Source organism: Macaca fascicularis, chromosome X, assembly GCF_037993035.2.
Source record: "Macaca fascicularis isolate 582-1 chromosome X, T2T-MFA8v1.1".
Classification (NCBI taxonomy): Eukaryota; Metazoa; Chordata; class Mammalia; order Primates; family Cercopithecidae; genus Macaca; species Macaca fascicularis.
Window position 1 is genome coordinate 81410037 of NC_088395.1, and position 19969 is coordinate 81430005.

The window sequence follows — 19969 nt, forward strand, 5'->3', positions numbered from 1 at the left end:
AGAGAGAAAATAGATTGAAACAAATGGAAAGAGCCTCAGATGCCTGTGAGGTTATAACAAAATATTTAACATTTCTGTCATCAGAGGAGTCCCAGAAGAGGAAGAAGGCAGGGCTGAAAAGGTACTTGAAGAAATAATTGCTGAAAACTTCCCAAATCTGGTAAAAACATAAGACTGTAGATTTAAGAAACTGAGCAAATCCCGAAGAGAATAAACTCAAAGAACTCCATGACACATCATAGTCAAACTTTCAAAAACTAAACACACACACATGCACGTGCATGCACACACACACACACATCTTGAAAACAGTAAGAGAGAAATGACACCTTAACTCTAGGGGAAAAACAATTAAAATGACAGAAGATTTCTCATCAGAAACCATGGAAGGCAAAGTGCTGAAATAAAAACTCTCTTAGCTCAGAACTGTATATCCAGTGAAAATGTCCTTCAGGAATGAATGAGGAAATCAATACATTCTCAAATGAAGGAAAACTAAGAGAATTTGTCACAACAGACCTACCCTAAAAGAATAGTAAAGGAAATTATTTAACCAGAAAAGAAACAATAGAAGAAGGAATCTTGGAACATCAGAAAGAAAGAACAGTGGAAAAAGTAAAATTATAAGTAAATACAACAGATATTATAATTGATTTATTATAATAAAATAAATTTCTTCTCCTTTTGCATTGTTTTCTTTTTCTTTCTGTCACCCAGGCTGGAGTGCAGTGGCACAATCATGGCTCACTGCAGCAGCCTCAACTTCCTGGGCTCAGGTGATCCTCCCACCTCAGCCTCCTGAGTAGCTGGGACTACAGGTGTGCACCACATGCCCAGCTAATTTTTTGTAGAGATGGAGTTTTGCCATGTTACCCACGCTGGTCTCAAACTCCTAGACTCAAGTGATCTGCCCACCTTGGCCTCCCAAAGTGCTGAGATTACAGGCATGAGCCATTGTGCCTGGCCCCTTTTGTGTTTTCTAAATTAGGTTTAACAGTTGAAGAAAAATTATAATAATGCCTAATGTGATTATTAATAGATGTAGGGGAAATATTTAAGACAATTTTATTATAAATGGGGGAGGGTGAGGAGACATAAGGGAGGTTAGGTTTCTACACTCCTCTCAAACTAGTAAAATGTCGACACCAATAACGGATACATATGATGTGATACCATTATATACATATAATGTGATTTATTTGAGTACATTTTTCAGTGGCCACTAAAAAAGGTATACACTTAAAAGCACAATAAAGAAAGTGGAATTCTAAAAACTTTTAAAGTAACCCACAGGCAGGCAGGATAAAAGAAAACAGAGAAAGTAAAAACAGAAAACAAACAGTAAACAAAGATAAAATTGCCCTAATGTATCAATGAGTACATCAAATGTAAATGATCTATATGTATCAGTTCAAAGACAGAGATTGGCAGAGTGGATAGAAAAAAAAAATCGTGACACAGCTATATGTTGTCTACAAGAAACTCACTTCAAATATGTATTTCCAGGGAATTATGCTGGGTAAAAAAAAGAAAGTCAATTTCAAAAGGCTACACATTGTATGATTCCATTTATATAACTTTCTTCAAATTCATGATTGCTAGGAGTTATGGGTGGTGGGGAAGTGGGCTGAGTGTGACTGTAACACAAAGGAGATCTTTGTGGTGATGAAATAGTTCTGTATCTTTATTACAATGGTGGTTTCAGGAATCTACCCATGATTAAATGATATAGAACTATATGCACATATTGTGCCACTCCCAATTTTCTGGTTTTGATATCATACTATAGTTACATAAAGGGAAAGTCGGTGAAGAGTTCAAGGTACCGCTCTGGACTATCTTGGCTATTTCCTGTGAATCTATAATTATTTCACAACTTAAAATGTTTTTTTTTAAATCAAACAGATTAATTTTTAAAAGCTATATCAAACATAATATAAACTTTCTTTGACTGTACAAAAAATTCCTTATAAGAATAATCATCAGTTTTCATTATATCATAGACATTCAGAAGGGCCAAGTAATAGTGAGTTCTAGTTATAAAATGTCAGTAAAATGATTTGCTAAATTTAATTATTTTTTTCTCTTTGACAATACAACTGAGCTACTTTTTTACTCTGGCCGGAATAAAGATACATATATCATAAATGAGATCTTGCACTGGCACTTTCTGCTTTCCTGCCTTCTCCCTGCCTTTAAAAATAACATCAGATTTATTGAGATATAATTACATATGGTAATATTCACCCTTTGTATATGCTCAGTTCTGTGAATTTTGACAAAAGAATACCACCACCATAATCAAGATGTATAACATATAAAGCTTAGGAAAGAGAGACTCAAGATGAAACTTGATAACATTTTCATTACCCCCAAAAAGTTTCTTCTGGCCCTTCTGTAGTTAATTGTCTCCCTCATCCCTCTTCCTGGCACCTACTGATTTGTTTTTCTGTCCCCATAATTTTGTCTTTTCCAGAATTTCCTGTAAGTGGAAGGAATAATTTGAGTCATTTACTTAGCATAACGCCTTTGAGATTGTTCAAGTTTCAGTAGTTCATTCCTGTCTATTGCTGTGTTGTATTCCATTGTATTAATGTGTATTCATTTGTTTATCCATTCACCAGTTGAAGTACATTTGGGTTGTTTCCAGATTTGGGCAATTATGAAAACAAGCTAGTGTAACCATCTAGGTACAGGTTTTCGTGTGAACATAAGTTTTCATTCATCTTGAGCTAATATCTGGCAGTGGGTTTTCAGGATCATGGTAAATGTATGCCTAACTTCACAGGAAGCTGCCAACCTGTTTTCCAAAGTGAGTACTGTTTTGCATTGCCACCAGCAGCGTATTACATTTCCAGTACCTCCATATCCTCCCTAGTACTAGGTATTATCATTTTTTAAAAGCCTTTCTTTGCTGGGCACCATGGCTTATGCCTATAATCCCAGCATTTTTGAAGACTGAGGCAGGTGGATCACTTGAGGCCAGGAGTTTGAGACCAGCTTGGCCATCATGGTGAAACCCCGTCTCTACTAAAAATACAAAAAATCAGTTAGGCATGGTGGCGTGAGTCTGTAATTCCAGCTACCCAGGAGGCTGAGGCACGAGAATTGCTTGAACCTGGGAGGCAGAGGTGGCAGTGAACCAAGATTGTGCCTCTGCACTTCAGCCTGGAGACAGAGTTTTACTCTGTCTCAAAAAAAAAAAAAAAAAAGAAAAAGAAAAGAAAAAACCCTTTCTTGGTAAGGGCTGTCTCATTGTGGTTTTAATATGTGTTTCTCAACTGATTAGTGATGTTGAGCATCTTTTTATATGCTTAATTACTATTCATATCATAAATGTATGTGCACATGTGTAATTGTGTAATCTCTATTCTTTTGCCCATATTTTAAGTTAGATTGTTTGCTTTATTATTGAGTTGTGAGACTCAACTCACTCTTGTATGGTGGATACCAGCCTATTGTCAGATTTTGTGTGCTGCAAAATTTTTCCGTCTGTGGCTTGCCTTTTCATTTTCATAACTATTTTTGAAAAGCAGAAGTTTTCAATTTTGATCAAGTCTAATATATCAAATATTTTCTTTTATGGATCATACTTTTTGTGAATATCTACAAAATCTTTGCCTAACCAAAGGCCAGGAAGATTTTTTTCCTATATGTTCTTCTAGAAGTTTTATAGTTTTAAGTTTTACATTAAGTCTATGATCCATTTTGCATTGATTTTTAAACATGATGTGATTATTGATATTTATAAAGTTCTCTTATACATATAATTATATTTGATTTTTTTTTTTCTTGAGACAGAGTCTCACTCTATCACCCAGGCTGGAGTGCAGTGGCGTGATCTCGGCTCACTGCAAGCTCCGCTTCCTGGGTTCAGGCGATTCTCCTGCCTCAGCCTCCTGAGTAGCTGGAACTACAGGCACCCGCCACCACACCCAGCTAATTTTTTATATTTTGAGTAGAGATGGGGTTTCACTGTGTTAGCCAGGATGGTCTTGATCTCCTGACCTCGTGATCCGCCCGCCCTGGCCTCCCAAAGTTCTGGGATTACAGGCGTGAGCCACCGCACCCGGCCCTGATCTTCAGCAGATCACGAGGTCAGAATATTGAGACCATCCTGGCCAACACGGTGAAACCCTGTCTCTACTAAAAATACAAAAAAAAAAAAAAATTAGCCGGGGGTGGTGGCGGGCGCCTGTAGCCCCAGCTACTCAGGAAGCTGAGGCAGGAGAATGGCAAGAACCCAGGAGGCGGACCTTGCAGTGAGCAGAGATTGGGCCACTGCACTCCAGCCTGGGCAACAAAGCGAGACAACGTCTCAAAAAAAGAAAAAAAGAAAAAGAAATGTTTGAGGCAGGTGCAAGCAGAAATTTTAATCTCCATTTCAGATGAGAAAACTGAGGATTAGAGAAATGCTGTGTGACTTCTCAAGATCTCACAGCTGATAGGAGATGAAATGGCAAGGTAAGAGGTAAAATTGTGATAAAAAGTTAAGGTCTCCTGCTGTCCCAGGCTAGTACTTTTGAAGCCAGGCAGAGAGGGCTCAGGGTAGGGCTCCAACAAAGTAAAGATTCCCAATGGGAAGCTGAGCAACCTATTTGGCACTGAGGTAAGAGACACAGCCAGTTGACTAGCCCCAGACTGACTTCCTTTGGCCCACTGGGGCTCCACAATTGGAGACAGCCAGAAGTTGGCCCAGTGCCTAGCTCATGTGTCACTCAATGAATGCTCTTTGAGGATGATGATGAAGAGTTGGAAGTGTTCAAAGGAGAGTTCTGAAATTAATTTCAGAGTTAGAAATTAAAGCTAAGAGGAAAAGTTAAGGGAACTAAGATTATTTGGCGGAGAAAAGAGAGGCTCAAGATGACACTTGATAACAGCCTTCAGACAAAAAAAAAAAAAAAAAAAAAAAAAAAAAAAAAAAGCTTGAACTTTCCTTCTGAGGGCTGAGCAAAGGGAAACGGACTGGAAGAATCTAAGTAAAAGGGCAAGTTCCTTTCTCCTTAGTGAGGATTGTTATAGACACTTAAGAGCCTTTAGAAACAGGATAACATCTTCTTGAGTTTGAAGTCAGGAATTTGCCAAACATGGGCTCTGATGACGGATTTCAGCTTGAGGGTTACATGACTCTCTTGCACAGTGGCCTTAGAAATCTTTAGGTGGCCCATGAACCTGCCTTGTATCCTAGTACAATTCCAGGAGGCTTTTGTCTGTGGCCTTCTCTGCTCCTTAGTCTTATCATCTTCACAGGGTTGTTCTAATGTGGGAGACAAGCCTGACCTTAGCTCCTGAAAGCTTAACCCCAATGTTTTTTGCCCGTGAAGCCAAGTGGCTTAGAACCTAAGGCTACAGATCTGGCTTAGCATCCCCGGAAAGGCCTGAAATATCGACTAGTCCAAATCTTACCCCAGTGATAGAATCCCCTGTTTCGTATCTAGTCTCTTCTTGCAAAACTCTCTGATCACTGGGGACTAGCAAGCTGGCAATGCAGACCAATGCAATGCCCCCTGTGAAAGGCCAGAGAAGAAGAGCTGAGATACCAGCAGTACCACTAGGCACTACACTAAGCTAAAGTGTCTTTGTGCTTGTTTTCTCTGCAGCATGGGTAGGAGCCCTCGCGATGGGTATGATCTTCTTCTGTTCTCCCATTGTGAGTATATTCACTGACCGTTTGGGCTGCCGAATCACAGCAACCGCGGGGGCTGCCGTTGCTTTCATTGGCCTCCATACCAGCTCCTTCACCAGGTAAGGCTAGGAGTTGGTGGTTATTTCCCCAAGGCTGAGGGTTGGTTTTTTCTGGGCTTTAGCTAGGGTTACTTTTCTCACTGCAGAATCCCGTGGCCGTGGCCATGTAGGGCCCTAAAAGATCCTGCACCCTGGATTCAGAATCCAGTGAACTCATTTAGGTAGGTTCCCCAGGACACATTGGTAGGAAGTATCCCCAGAGAGGACCCAAGAGTTCCAAAGTGGTAAGAGTACTCTAAGCCTGATAGTTCATAGAGCTGGGCCCAAGTCCAGTTTTGGCCACTGAACGGCAATAGAACAACTGATGAGTACCATTGCTCTCTCTGTGCCTCAATTTCTACATCTGTAACAGGAGGGGATTTGACCATATGGTCTTTTTACGTCTCTTTCAACTCTGCTATTCGATTCCCCTTCAGTGTGCCACACATCTCACGACCTCACTTTCCATCCCAAGGCTGAGCTTCTCAAGTGAGCCCATGTGAACACCTAGCACAGGATTCCCAAAGGAATCTTATGCTGAAAAAGAGGTCAACTGAGCCCAAGGATGTTTAGCATTTCTGACTGTTTTCCAGATAGCTCAGGCTGCTGACATATGGATGATTTGGGACAGAAAATGATTTACATCATGGGCATCAGAAGGATGATTAGCAATATCCCTCACTGAGATACAAACCCAGAACCCAGCTACCCAGCTAGGCCTGGGCTAAATGGAAACCCTAGTCCCACTGGTTCCACTGGCAGAACTTGGCAGTGTCAGGTGAGAAGCAGGCTCTAGGTTCATTTTCTGCTTTCTTTTCTGCCAGCCTGAAGAAGAATGTGTGTAGGGTAAGGGAAAATAAATACCCTATACCACAGCCTGAGGAATACGGAATTCCTAAAGAACTCTGTTGACTTTCTGCTAAAGACACTTTGGAAGTTATGGCACCTCCTACTTCCAATCTGCTTGGGCCATTGTAGGGGAATGCCAGTCTGGAAACATGGAAATGAGAAATGGCCATGGTGACATGTCTAGGATGAGGTCAGAGCTAACTTGTCAGAGACGTGCTTTCTGAGCTGAGTTACCCAGAAAAGCACCATGGCTCTCTAGGCCTAAGGTTCCACTCACAGTAGAGAATGATAATTGTGTTTTGCCTTAACTGGGCCCTGTGAGGTAAGCCAACTTTCTTTATGACTTGAGCATTTCCAGCTGCCCAGCCTACCCTCCAGCAGAGCTTGGATTTGGTCTGCAGTCATTTCTTGGCTTCGTCCCATCCAACTGGGACAGAAAAGGGAAAATCCATGTCCTGCCTGGAAACTACTCAGCACTCCCAGGGCAGCAGCTCCAAACCTTTTCAGAACCCCTCTGGTGGTCAGCCTCATTCACCCCCAGCAAGCTGGTGCCTGGCTCCTTGTGGGGAGGAGCTAGGCTTCAGAAGCAGCTCCAGTCTCAGCACTACACAGCAAAGGTCTGTTTTTTAAGACCAAGCAGAACAAAGTGTAAACGAATTAGCAACATATGGATCCCATTTCCCTTCCAATCCACATGGGCTCAATTACAGGAGGGGAAGGAGCTCAGATGTGGTGTTTTCTTCTGGCACGCTTCTGTAGGCACATTGGAGTAGGCGTTCTGTTCTCCAGCCCCTAACCTTCTTCTCTACCCGCTTTGTTCTTTCTGTAAGAGGATCTTCAGAGCCAAGAAACTTTCTGGATGGCTTCACATCCAGTGGAAAAATGGTTCTGCTCATGGTTAGAGCTCCAAATCATCCTTCCTGTTGTCTCACTCAGGGCTCTGAGTTCCTCCGAATGACATGGAATGGGGCAGGATGCAGACAGGGCTGGTGGGGCTTTGGAAAACCCAAACAATGGGTCTCCAGTCCTGGGGCCCAGCTAGAAGTAGATCCACCACACAGCACCCTAAACCAAATCCTATGTTTTGCCCCCACTGGCCCCTTCCCTGAAGGTCTAACACAAGGCCCCTTGGATAAGGCCCCAAAGCCAGGCCAATCTCATAGGGTACTTACAATCTAATGGGTACAGGCCCAAAGGAACCCGACAGAAGAGGAGCAGTTGGCTTAGCTATGTGTTCCAAGCAGAGACAACCCTTTCAAAACCAAATCCTTGCTCATGTCCAGTGAATACCAGCAGATGGAAAGCAATAATGATAGCTATCTTAGAATCATAGGTGCTAGCACCACATCTTCTCTGTAGCTTAGGCCCAGTCCTTTAGTATGAGGACTGGGTCTATCTCCAGAGAAGAACCGCCTGACCAAGAAGAGTATTAGGTAATTTAGTGGCCAGATAAGAACTATTGCAAAATATATTGAGGCATCAAAAAGAAAACAAAATTCTTTACTAAGTTGTGCCAATATTATCTGGGGGCATATGGCTGGCCAAGCTGACCTTCCTATTGCCTTTCCCTTTCTGACCCTTTACTTTATGTTTCAGAGGCGTATGGCCACAGCAGGGCCTATGAGTTTTAAGCCAGGACCTGTCTTACTTGGCCAGGCCCACAAATTCTTTGAGGCTCCACTTCCTGTCAAGGAGCCAGGCTACTCTAGGGAACAAATCTAAACCATATCCAGAAACAAAGGCAGGACTCTAAAAGTTAAAGAGACTCCTACCGAATGATCCCCACGGAGATCATCCAGGGCCTAGTGTAAAGGGTCTTGGGATAAGCAGACCTTCGACAGGGTTGAGGAGAGCGTATGTCTCAGAAGATCATCAGCCATTCTCTGAAATATTAATGGCCTTAGCATGGAGAAAGACACTGAAGAGTCCCATGGAAGGTTTCAATCTTCCAGGATTTTGACTTCTTGCAGACCTTTGTTGCTACCTGGGATAAAGCTTTGGCCACCACCAATAGTAAAGTGAGACTATTCTCTCTAAGACAATGACTCCCTGTAGCCCCTCATCCAGCTTTTATATGGGCTAGTTCTGGCTTTCCTTTGAACAGTCCTCTTTGATGGGGTGCTGTGAGTCATGCTAGAGTCACACAGACCTGGATTGAAGTCCAAGTTTTGCTGATTCCCAGTTACGTTACCTTGGGCCAATTATTTTACCTCTCTGAGCCTCTGCTTCCCCATCTGCAACACAGGGATCAGAAGGCCCTCTTCTTTGTCTGCTCTGAGGGTCAGTGGCAAGTGGGGCTGTGGGTTAAGGGTGGAGGAATGAGGCCGGGCGCGGTAGCTCAAGCCTGTAATCCCAGTACTTTGGGAGGCCGAGACGGGCGGATCACGAGGTCAGGAGATCGAGACCATCCTGGCTAACACAGTGAAACCCCGTCTCTACTAAAAAAATACAAAAAAAAAAACTAGCTGGGCGATGTGGCGGGCGCCTGTAGTCCCAGCTACTTGGGAGGCTGAGGCAGGAGAATGGCGTAAACCCGGGAGGCGGAGCTTGCAGTGAGCTGAGATCTGGCCACTGCACTCCAGCCTGGGCGACAGAACGAGACTCCGTCTCAAAAAAAAAAAAAAAAAAAAAAAAAAAAAGGTGGAGGAATGGAAGTCTCAGGAAGCTGACAGGGGAGGGCAGGTAGATTGCTGGTCAGGCTGCTGAGGACAGCTCTTGGTGTTTCTCCCACAGCTCCCTAAGCCTGCGCTACTTCACCTACGGGATTCTCTTTGGTTGTGGCTGTTCCTTCGCCTTTCAGCCATCCCTCGTCATCCTGGGCCACTACTTTCAACGCCGCCTGGGTCTGGCCAATGGTGTGGTGTCTGCTGGGAGTAGCATTTTCTCCATGTCCTTCCCCTTCCTCATCAGAATGCTGGGGGATAAGATCAAGCTGGCCCAAACCTTCCAGGTGCTGAGTACCTTCATGTTTGTTCTTATGCTGCTTTCACTCACCTACCGGCCCCTCCTGCCCAGCTCCCAGGACACCCCAAGCAAGAGAGGTGTCCGCACCCTGCACCAGCGCTTTCTGGCTCAGCTCAGGAAGTACTTCAACATGCGAGTGTTCCGCCAACGCACTTACCGCATCTGGGCCTTCGGGATTGCTGCTGCTGCCCTTGGCTACTTTGTTCCCTATGTACACCTGGTGAGGAATACCAGGGTGGGCCCACCCCACCTGGCCCCAAGAAGCTACCCTCAACCTGCCTAGATTCCAGAGGGTGGGGGTGGGAGACATTGAAAGGGCAGAGCTGGGACCTTTGGGAAAAGAAACAAAATATTGGTTGGAGAGATCTAGAGAGGGAAAAAGAGAGGCTGAGGGAAGACCTTAGTGGAAAATGGGGGCAATTCCACAGGGGGAAGCCCATGGACCATGGCTTCTCCCACAGTAAAAATTTAGATAGATTTTGAGGAGATACGCATTGCCAGGATGCAGGAGACCGGCCTGGGTGACCCAAGACAGGATTCTGTGGAATGCTGGTCTTTGTGGTCAAATGATTTTATTTAGGAAGTAACATATACTGGATCTCTCTAACTTCATAATGTGTAGTAATCCCTTAAAGGGACTAAAAAAAATTTGTAGGAAAGAAACCCATTCAGCTTTGTTTAACTAACCATCCACCAAACTTATGCAGCTACAGAACTGTTGGTTGTAGTCCAGCTGTTATCCTCCACAGGCTTCATGTTTCTTAAAACACACTTTGGAAGAGTTGCCTGGAAGTTGGTGGATTCTTCTCCCTTGGTGATTTGATGTTGCCTTAGGCTGTCAGTTTGGGGTAAGGGAATGGGGAGATAGTAGAGAAACCCTTGGATTTTCTCAATCATTTAGGCTATTTTCTGTCCTGCTGGGGCTTAGAAGGGGCGTGGATGTACCCACCCTCCTCAGCTGTTGCTCAGAAGTCCAGAATCCAGAGAACCAAGGGATAAGCAGCCAGAGAGCTTGTCATGGAGGTAGGGCTACAGGAGAGGGGGTTTCTGTCCTGCTTCAGGAAAGTAACCAGTAGAGGATTCTGGATACGCCTACAGTTAACCAGTCAGCTCCTCTTTCTCCTCCTGTTTCTGGGGGTCCTTGTGCTATGCTTTTCAGATGAAGTACGTGGAAGAGGAGTTCTCAGAAATCAAGGAGACCTGGGTGCTCTTGGTGTGTATTGGGGCTACCTCAGGCCTTGGGCGTCTTGTGTCAGGCCACATCAGTGACTCCATCCCTGGACTTAAGAAGATCTACTTGCAGGTGAGTGTGACCACCTGTCCACTGTGAGGAGAAACAGCCTGCCACAAATGCAAGGTTATCCACAGCCTTTGGTATAGAATGGTAGCTTGTTGTGTAGCATGGGAAAGTCAATCAAATTTCACCTGCTTTTAAACAAAGAAAATCATCCTCGTTCTGCCTCTTTTACCAAGATTGAGTGAGGATTCTGTGAGAGCAGTGTATATGGAACCTATTAGAACACATGTAAAGGAAGATTTTATTAATAATGGCTCTCCATGCTCCAAGGCTATTTTCTGTGTGAACTAGGCTCTGGTCCGGTCTGAATACAGGCCACTGTTCAGGCTGTCAGTCTTTGTCTACCTGGCAGCAGTATTGCCTTTCTTACCTGACTTATGATCCTGCAGGTGGGTTTATGAAGACGTACCCAAGTGCAGAACCCTGTGAAGGGGCAAAGATAGCCCCCAAAATCAAGTAGTCACAAATAATCTATCAGGAAGGTGATTGAGTTCTGACTCATTTATCTCCTGGGAAAGCCCTAAAAGCACTTGCAAGGGGTCCTGGCTACACTCACAGTGGTGATTTCTCTGTCTATGATAGCCCCAAGTGCTCTCCTAAGTACCCTCAAATATCTTGGATGAAAATATGATTAACTTTTCCTTAACTTTTTTGCTGTTAGATTGCAAGAGTTGGTAAATCTGCTTTGTCAGAGGCAGGGTTGCTTTTAAGGTCCATCCAATCCAACCTCATTACAATGGTGGAGAAACAGAGGGAAAGGCTCACGCAGACAGTAGTAGGAGAGCTGAACTCCTATGCAACACACTTCTTATATTCTACCTTGCCCTAAGTGATGGCACAGCCAAGTCTCAGAGATAAGTGACTTGACTAAGTCAAACCAAGAGATAATCTTGTGATTGAGATAAACCAATTGAAATTTTGAATTCCTGTGCAAATATCAGCAAGTGCTTTATCTGGGTAGCTATTTGCATAGTAGTATGTGTGGCTTTCCCAGCCTCACCCACATGACACCCCTGTGAGTCTTCCCTGCCAGTATTAGCAGCTCCAAGATGCCAAAGAGTTCTGGAAATCAGGGTAATCTGGCATTGGGCCACGGCTTTATCTTGAGAAGAGACAGCAGCCCTTGCCTAGTCATATAACTCATGTGATTCTTATCACAGTCCCTAGGAGAAAGGTAGAGCCTCAGCAGCTTTTGCTTTCTGTTACACAGTTGGAGTTCCAAGGGACAGGGAGGCATTAGCCAGTTAGAGGCCAAGATAGGCTTAGGACCCAGTGCCTCTGCTGACTACCCACCCACTGCTCCTGCCCCTTTTCCTTACTCTTACTTCACTGAGTTTTACCACTTACAATAATATAAAATAATCTTAGAACATTATAGCTGAAACGTATCTTCATCAACTAGTAGTTCAACTTCCTCATTTTACAAATTCAGTGTCTTGGGCCAAGAGCACAAGACAATGGATGAACTTCTTTCTCTTGAGTTGGTTAAGATACTCCATCACAGGAATTTGCCTCCCTCTCTCCCTGCATGTAATGCAGGAGTACAGGCCTGGGGGAGGAAAGGAGTGTACACACCTTCAGGTTCTGAAGAGCTATCTACTAGACTCTGTGGCTCCTACTGTTGGTAAAGACAGGCACATGTCTCTGGCATCAAGCCCCTGGACAGTCTGCTGGAAAGGAAATAGTGACAGGCTGCAGGACAGCCTCACTTTGTGCCAGTTCTTGAGGCCTGTTTCTCACGTCCAAGAGGGATTTTAAATTTCTGAATCTTGAGGCCTGTTTCTCACGTCCAAGAGGGATTTCAAATTTCTGAACCTTGGCAAAGCCTCATGGAGGATGTTTAACAGACAGCTAGATACAATAGGTAATACTTAGACCTGATTAAAATCAGTTAATAGGGTTCTTTGTGTTATATAATGGTATTAACTTTCAATTTCCATAATGGGCTTTATTGATAGGTGTGTCTGGTTTTATCTTATTGTTGTGTGTGAATCTCTTAAAGGAGAAGCTCAGGTACTGGGGTTCTTATTCCTAGCTTCTGCCTAGCTACCTCAAAACTGCCTGGGCAAAGTTCAAAGTCTCCCAACAAAAAGATGTCCTCAGATGGCATTATCCTCTCCAAAAACCAACTGATCAACCTAACAAACCCACTGCCAGCAACAACATAGAAAATCTTTAGGACACCAAATAGCCATGTCCCCCACTCCTTCCGTATGTTCTTGGCTAAGTTGGCTTGCTGGTGTGAACTATTGGAAAATCCTTGGGCCTATTAAGGCCTTGATAAAGAGATCAGATCTTAGCCCTGACCCTGGGATGACCTGGCTCTGACCTAGCTCTACTGGCTGCAGGGGGTTGGCAGCAGCGGGATGGGGGCGGGGTTCTTTTCTCTGCCTGCAGCCCAGGTCTTCAGTCTAGCTGGCCAACACAGGTTGCAAATGAAGACCAGCTGTGTTTGCAGTGGCCCTTTTCTCTGTGGAGAAGGAAAAAAAAAAAAAAACCTCTGGAAAGGCAGTTTTTTCATTTTGGAGTCATTTTGCTTAGCCCAAAGAAAGCCCAGTGGCTAGTCAGTGTTCCTGGGCTGGCTTCATTCTCCCTAGACACACACCTTCCCAGTGGCTTGGTTCTCGTAAAAGGTTCCTTTTTTGCCTTCTCAGGGTGTCCAGTTGCCCAGAGGCCCCCAGAGCCATGTGTCTGAGATGTCTGAGCTAGGCAGTGCAGTCCATGTCCTAAAGCATAGGAACCTGGGTGAACGTCCCAATAGTTTCCTTTATGCCAAGCTATTTTATAAAATCAGCCCCCACAAAAATGGGCACTGGCCTCTTCCCCATTTCAAGAAGCTGTGCCTTCCACTTACAACCCCATCTGATCATCATGCAAGCCATCCTCATGCCCTCCCTTCCCTCTTTCCATACTTTACTTGGATCTGAGAACACCAGTATGGCCTGATCCCAGACCCTGATCCCTGGGTAAGTCAAATACAGGCTCAGAAAGCAGAAACAACAATTCCTTTTATCTTAGGGTCTAGTGCAAAGACAAACTTCTTGAGGCCAGGGGCCAAGTATCCCCCAACTTTTTTTTTTTTTTAATCCCGACAGAATCACAGTTAAGTAGGGCCTTTCTTGGACTTTGAATCCCTCAGTGCAAGACTTAGAAAGGGCCTAACTATTCAGTCCAACTGCTCTCTCTGTTGACACCCTCTCCTTCCCATCACCCCATTGTATAGATGGAGGAAATGAAGACTTGAGAAAGGAGATGTGATGCTATGTGGTCTTGGCTGGCCAGCACGTGACCTCAGGCCCTTGTTTCTCCAGGTCCTTTCCTTCCTGCTCCTGGGCCTGATGTCCATGATGATTCCCCTGTGCCGGGACTTCGGGGGCCTTATCGTCGTCTGTCTTTTCCTGGGCCTTTGCGATGGCTTCTTCATCACCATAATGGCCCCCATTGCATTTGAGCTGGTGGGCCCAATGCAGGCCTCACAGGCCATTGGCTACCTCCTGGGCATGATGGCCCTGCCAATGATTGCTGGGCCCCCCATTGCAGGTGAGACTGATATTCCAGGGAGGGCATGAATTAGGGAGTCCTGTTTTCCCTGGATACTGGCTCTCCTGAGCACCTCTTCAGGCCCCTTTTCCTCTTATCCTCTATTTAAACAGCTTTGTCAGAGTGCATGAAACCCCTTATCACTACTAGTGGAAGAGATTAAACACATGCACGGATCCATTCTGAGGGATGAATTTTCCATGGCGGTATATCTGTTTCAATAGGGTTTTATCTCAGACAGCATGGATCCTTCCAGGGGGGTGGAGAGAAAAATGAGTTTGGCCTTCCGACGATTCCACTGATCTAGTATCCTCTCACTCTCTCCACAGGCATGTGATTATTTGCAAGGTTGGGTAGGAAAAGAAGAGAAAGCAATCTCTGGTTTTATTAAAACCTAGGGACATCCTCCTCCTCCTCTGCTGGCTTCTGAACTGAGCCTATAGAAGATATTTGATTAAAGTAACACACCAGAATTAAGCCAGTGAGGCTCACCTTCAGCAGGAAGTGTTGACTTGCCATCTTTCAGCACTCCTGGTTTCTCCCTTCATTTTCCCAGAAGGGCACTGTTGGTATCCCAGGGAACAGGGAACAGAAAACCAATGACAAGGGAACTCCATTTCTTTTCCTTTTTTTTTTTTTTTGAGACAGAGTCTTGCTCTGTCACCAGGCTGGAGTGCAGTGGTGCGATCTCAGCTATCTCGGCTCATTGCAACCTCCGCCTCCCAGGTTCAAGCGATTCTCCTGCCTCAGTCTCCCGAGTAGCTGGGAGTACAGGTGCGTGCCACCACGCCCAGCTAATTTTTTGTATTTTTAGTAGAGACGGGGTTTCACTGTGTTAGCCAGGATGGTCTCGATCTCCTGACCTCGTGATCCACCCACCTTGGCCTCCCAAAGTGCTGGGATTACAGGTGTGAGCCACTGTGCCTGGCAACTCTGTTTCTTTTCTATAGGATTTATTGCAAACATTGATTCATGCATTAGCTTCTCCTAGGCTGGTGAGGTGGGTAATTCAACAAATATTCTTCGAACACAAATTATGTACAAGGTGATATGAGGGCACTGTGTGACAGTGGCAAAAGCTTTCACTCAGGCTCCCGGGCAACAGCCACACTACCCGTTGGGGGAAGGGGGCCTCTACTCACCTCCTGATCCAAACAGTGCCCCAGAATCCACATTTCTTTCCAATTTGCTTAACTCCTGAGTAAGCAAAAGGCCAAGGGCCTTTTTGCCTTTCCTGAATACTGTTTCTGGGCTCTGAGGTACTATGAGGTACCACACATTAGCTTCTGGAAATGAGTAGGGAAGGCCTTGCATCTCATGTCAAACATATCCTTGGTTTGGCAGCTTGGAGAAAACCAGAGGGGATAACCATATATGTAACTGAAAGGAACACATATAGCCTCTTGCTAGGACAAATGGAACTTCAGAGAAGGGTCACTTCAGAGAAAAGGAAAATAAGAACTCATCTGAAATGTACCACAGGAACCATTTGTTGGGTGGGCGGGGGTACGGGGCTGGGAAATATCACTGTGGACCAAGACAATACTTGGCCATCTTCTGTGGAGTTCTTTTAAACTAGGTTTCCTCCTAACTCTGTAACTAGGTGTGACTAGAACTTAGATTGATGAAAGTCATAAATGGAGAAACTTTAAGAGAAGCTTCATTAGCTCCTTTCATAATGAGCATTCACTCAAGGGCCTGCAGCCCCAGTGCCTTCGGGAGGAGTCACCTGCCCTTGAAGTTGAGGGAGCTCCTGAGTCAAGGCAATACAGGCCAAGATTATCTGGATAGGCACTGTGAGGGCCCCTAGAAGGGGCTGAGAGCACCTTTGGACAGTAGGGCAAAGCTGAGCTTGACTTGTCTCTCTTGACTGTTTCAGGCCTGCTCCGAAACTGTTTTGGGGACTACCATGTGGCCTTCTACTTTGCCGGTGTGCCCCCCATCATCGGGGCTGTAATCCTCTTCTTCGTCCCTCTGATGCATCAAAGGATGTTCAAGAAAGAGCAGAGAGATTCCAGCAAGGATAAGATGTTGGCCCCTGATCCAGACCCCAATGGGGAGCTACTGCCAGGCTCCCCCAATCCTGAGGAACCAATCTAATGCCTTTCTTGCCGTTGTGTGCTCTTTCCCAGCTCTTCCCCTTCATCCCACCCTGCTCAGCATTTACATTTTTGCCACCAGCACACTTGTTCCCAGACCTGCGCACACAGCATTTCAGCCACCTGACAATCTCCTTGGAGCCAAAGCTCCAGATGTTCCAAACTCATTAACTAAATTCTCCCCAGAATGCCTTTAAATTTGACAGGTCTTTTCTCCTCCCAGGATCTGGGAAAGCTTGGGGTCACCCCCTGGCCTTTGGAATCTCTCCATATACTTTCTAAGCCCTGGAGGAGGAGGAGGATGGGACCTCCTGGCCCCAGCTTGTTAGTCACCCACTATAATCAACTGCCAAAGGTGCTACCATGTCCCCAGGAGCTTAATAGGGTAGGCCCAAGTCTCTGTTTGCTGAGGAGGTCATTGCCATCCATATTTGGGAGCCACTGGGTGGAGGGGCAGGGAGGTAAAATGAGACAAGTAGCCTTGGTTAGCCTTAGAGTTGCTGATGGCTGTGGCTTCCAAGAACTGGGTACAGGCAGCGCCCTTATCGTTTGGTTGGTTAACAGTCTGCTCCCCTCTTCCCTTCCTTCTTTTTTTTTCCTCTACTGACTTCTCTCCATACTCTTTCCCCTCTATTTCTTTGTATGACTGTCATAGACACATGGGTGCTTGGAGAAAGGAGAGACCTGGAACTTGGGCCAATCAACCTTACCTTGGCCCAGTCCACTCCTAACACTAGCATCAGTCCCAGTCATCTCAGGCTGAGCCACATCTCACTTTTTGGCTCAAGCTATATAATCCCACACTGGAAGAGTAGAATAATATATAGGGAAGAAACCTTAAACACCACAGTGTTCCATGTTCCAGTCACTGATTTTTACAAATTTTACAGACCAAGGCATTAACCTCGATGCCCTCCCAGCTCCCCATTCTTGTATACACATGGCAAAATGTGAAGAAACTCCTTTCATCTCAGCAGGCAGAGGGGGACTGATGACACGAGCTGCCATGGTGGGAGGAGGGGCAGTGGACCAGCCCCATCTCTCAGTTTTCATGACAGGTCTATATTTCCACCTGGGCCAGGCCAGAAAAGGGACTATTTAAGAAAAAAACCCAACTCCCAGCCTGGATCCCAAAAAGGTACAGGCAGCAGTTGCACATAGGGTTGGACAATTTCTTTTGGGAAGGTGAAGCCATCCTAGCCTTTACCACCCAATGTGTCTCCCATGCTGGGCAGGCATCCTACGCCATTTTGCTTAGAGGGCATTAAAGGTGCCATGAAAGGTAGACTCTGAACCACTTTGATCCCTCTGAAGTAGGTGACTGATGCTTCCTTATGCCGAGGCTCTGGCAACAATCTTACTGAAGAACATTCCCAGTGCCCCTGGCTAGGGGCAGAGGGCACTGCCAGGCTGTGTTCAGTTAGCACAGCTCACCTCATTAGGAGCTCAGCCTCTCTCCTCACTCTGCCTCTGTGTCTCTTTTTCCCCTCTCTGAGCCTTTGTCTATTGTGTTCCTGTCACCCACCCTGTCACCATTTTTGCCAAGCATTCCTGGCTGTCACTTGGAGCCAACAGTAACTTGCCACCCTAAGCCAGGGTCATCCCAGGGCCAGGAGGATGAGGTTGTCCTGAGGGGCTCCAAAGAAGACAATAGTTCCCACTCATGATTTTCCGTTACAAACAGGCAGCTGGGGCATGGTTGGCCACCGATGATTTCATTCAAGGCCAAAGTCCTGAGCCCCCTCCGCTGGTCCCAGTCCAGCTCTTATCAACTCCCCAAAGGAAAACTCACTGGTTCTTAGCTCTGTGGGTAGGAAGGGGCCCTAGAAAGGGCCTAGTTCCTATCCTGTCAGTTCTAACAGTAGTGGAACAGGATAATCTGGGCCCTAGGAGCCCTGTAACTCCCAGGAGAGACCACTGAAAATTCTGGAGCAACAATGCCCCTGCTTCCATTCCTCCCCGCCTCACTCTCACTGAGTCACCAGAGGGTGATTCTGCAGGACCTCTTTTGTTGCTCAAGGTGCAGATAGCTCTTAAGAATCAGGCAGTCGTCCTCTTCTCTCCAGATGAAGGAAAGACATTCATAGGTCCCAAATCTGCCCATTCAGATGTCACATAACATGGTGGGGTATCAATTTACTTCTTCCACACATGTGGATGTGCACATGTGAGCTTGTGTGCTTTTGGAGAGAATGTTGATTGGCAAAAGCAGCATAGTATTAATATTTAGAGTAGGATGCAGCCTCTTATGCACCACAGTTAAATCTAGAAGGAATAAAATTTCAGAGCTCAAGACATGGGACATTTAAATCCTCAAGGAGTTTGGAACAAAATAAACAGATCTAAAAATTCGGTTTGGGTATGTATGTTGCCTACAAGGGAGAAATAGTCTTAACCTGATTAATAGCAGGAAGTTTGACTTCAGAGCTGAAGTCTCATTTCAAATCAAATTTCTGCCAGATTCTATGCTCTCTGTGAGAGCAGAAATTAGAAAAAGAGCTATATAGGGGTTTGGAGTTGGTCAACAATTTGAGATTGGATTTTTAAGCTCTGAAGTGGAAAAGCGGTTACTTCACAAAATGAAAATGTGCTTACTTGCTGAGATGGACTGGAGGCCCCACCAAGGCCACAGCCTTGCTACAAATGTGCCATACTGAAAACTGGCATTAACAATAATCCTATTCGGTTCTCCTTCCCTCTCCCTTATGTTATTTATGGGGAATCTAAAGGGACTTACATGGCTGGCTGACACAGCCTGGCAGTGACAGAGCCTGGAATTAAGGATGATGCAGGAGACAGGCCTGTAAGAATGACAAAGCTGAGAGTAACCTTAGTCTCCCTTGTCCATACTCTGCATTGAATTTAAGTGGAGAGACTGAGGCCTAGAGGTAGAAGAGACTGCAATAGGTTCACACAGTTCATCAGTGACACAACAAGATGAGACTTGAACTCATGTCATTGACTCTTCCAATACAGTTTACACCCCTGGTTTTACAGATGAAGAAACTGGCTCTAGGAGGGATAAATTACTTGCCCACTTCATTCAACAACTGTGTACCAAACCCATTTCCGTAAGTGTGTCAGCAGGACCAGCTCTGAGCAAAAATGAAAGTTTAGCAAAGTTTAACTTTTAGCATACCCCATGTCTTCATGATTACTCTCACCCGCAACTGACACATACTTTTGGTATTCTGTCTCCCAGTCACTCCAGACCTTCATGCAATCTTGGCTTGGAGACCTGGTTTCACCTACTGTCCCTCCACCTCCAGCAACCCAAGAGGTACAAAAAAGTCCATCTCCAAATGGCCACACACTGGGCAGGGCAGGGGCAAAGAGAAGTGACTGGTTTCCTGTTGGAAGAAGGTGGTTTACCACCCAGCTCTTGGCTATTGTTTCTCCTCGGACTCAGTGTAGACACCCTCAGGCTGGTTTCCTCATCTCCTCCCACTGAGGCTAATTACTCTGTCCCATTGCAGGGCCCCAGGCTCTCCCATCT

General features: G+C 45.3%; 1 protein-coding gene across 2 annotated transcripts in view; it reads left to right on the forward strand.

Annotated features, from left to right (window-relative positions):
* SLC16A2 (solute carrier family 16 member 2) overlaps positions 1–18825 on the forward strand; it is a 100218-nt gene extending 81393 nt beyond the window's left edge. The window contains exons 1-6 of one of the 2 annotated variants that reach the window (XM_074029904.1): positions 4394–4464; positions 5601–5745; positions 9307–9757; positions 10697–10840; positions 14146–14374; positions 16254–18825. In XM_074029904.1, the coding sequence (XP_073886005.1) occupies positions 4452–4464; positions 5601–5745; positions 9307–9757; positions 10697–10840; positions 14146–14374; positions 16254–16474 (1203 nt within the window). In that variant the 5' untranslated portion in view covers positions 4394–4451 and the 3' untranslated portion in view covers positions 16475–18825. Of the gene's footprint in view, positions 1–4393; positions 4465–5600; positions 5746–9306; positions 9758–10696; positions 10841–14145; positions 14375–16253 lie in introns of those variants that run through there. The other variant, XM_005593967.5, reaches the window with a different exon arrangement.
* The last annotated feature ends 1144 nt before the right edge of the window (positions 18826–19969 follow it).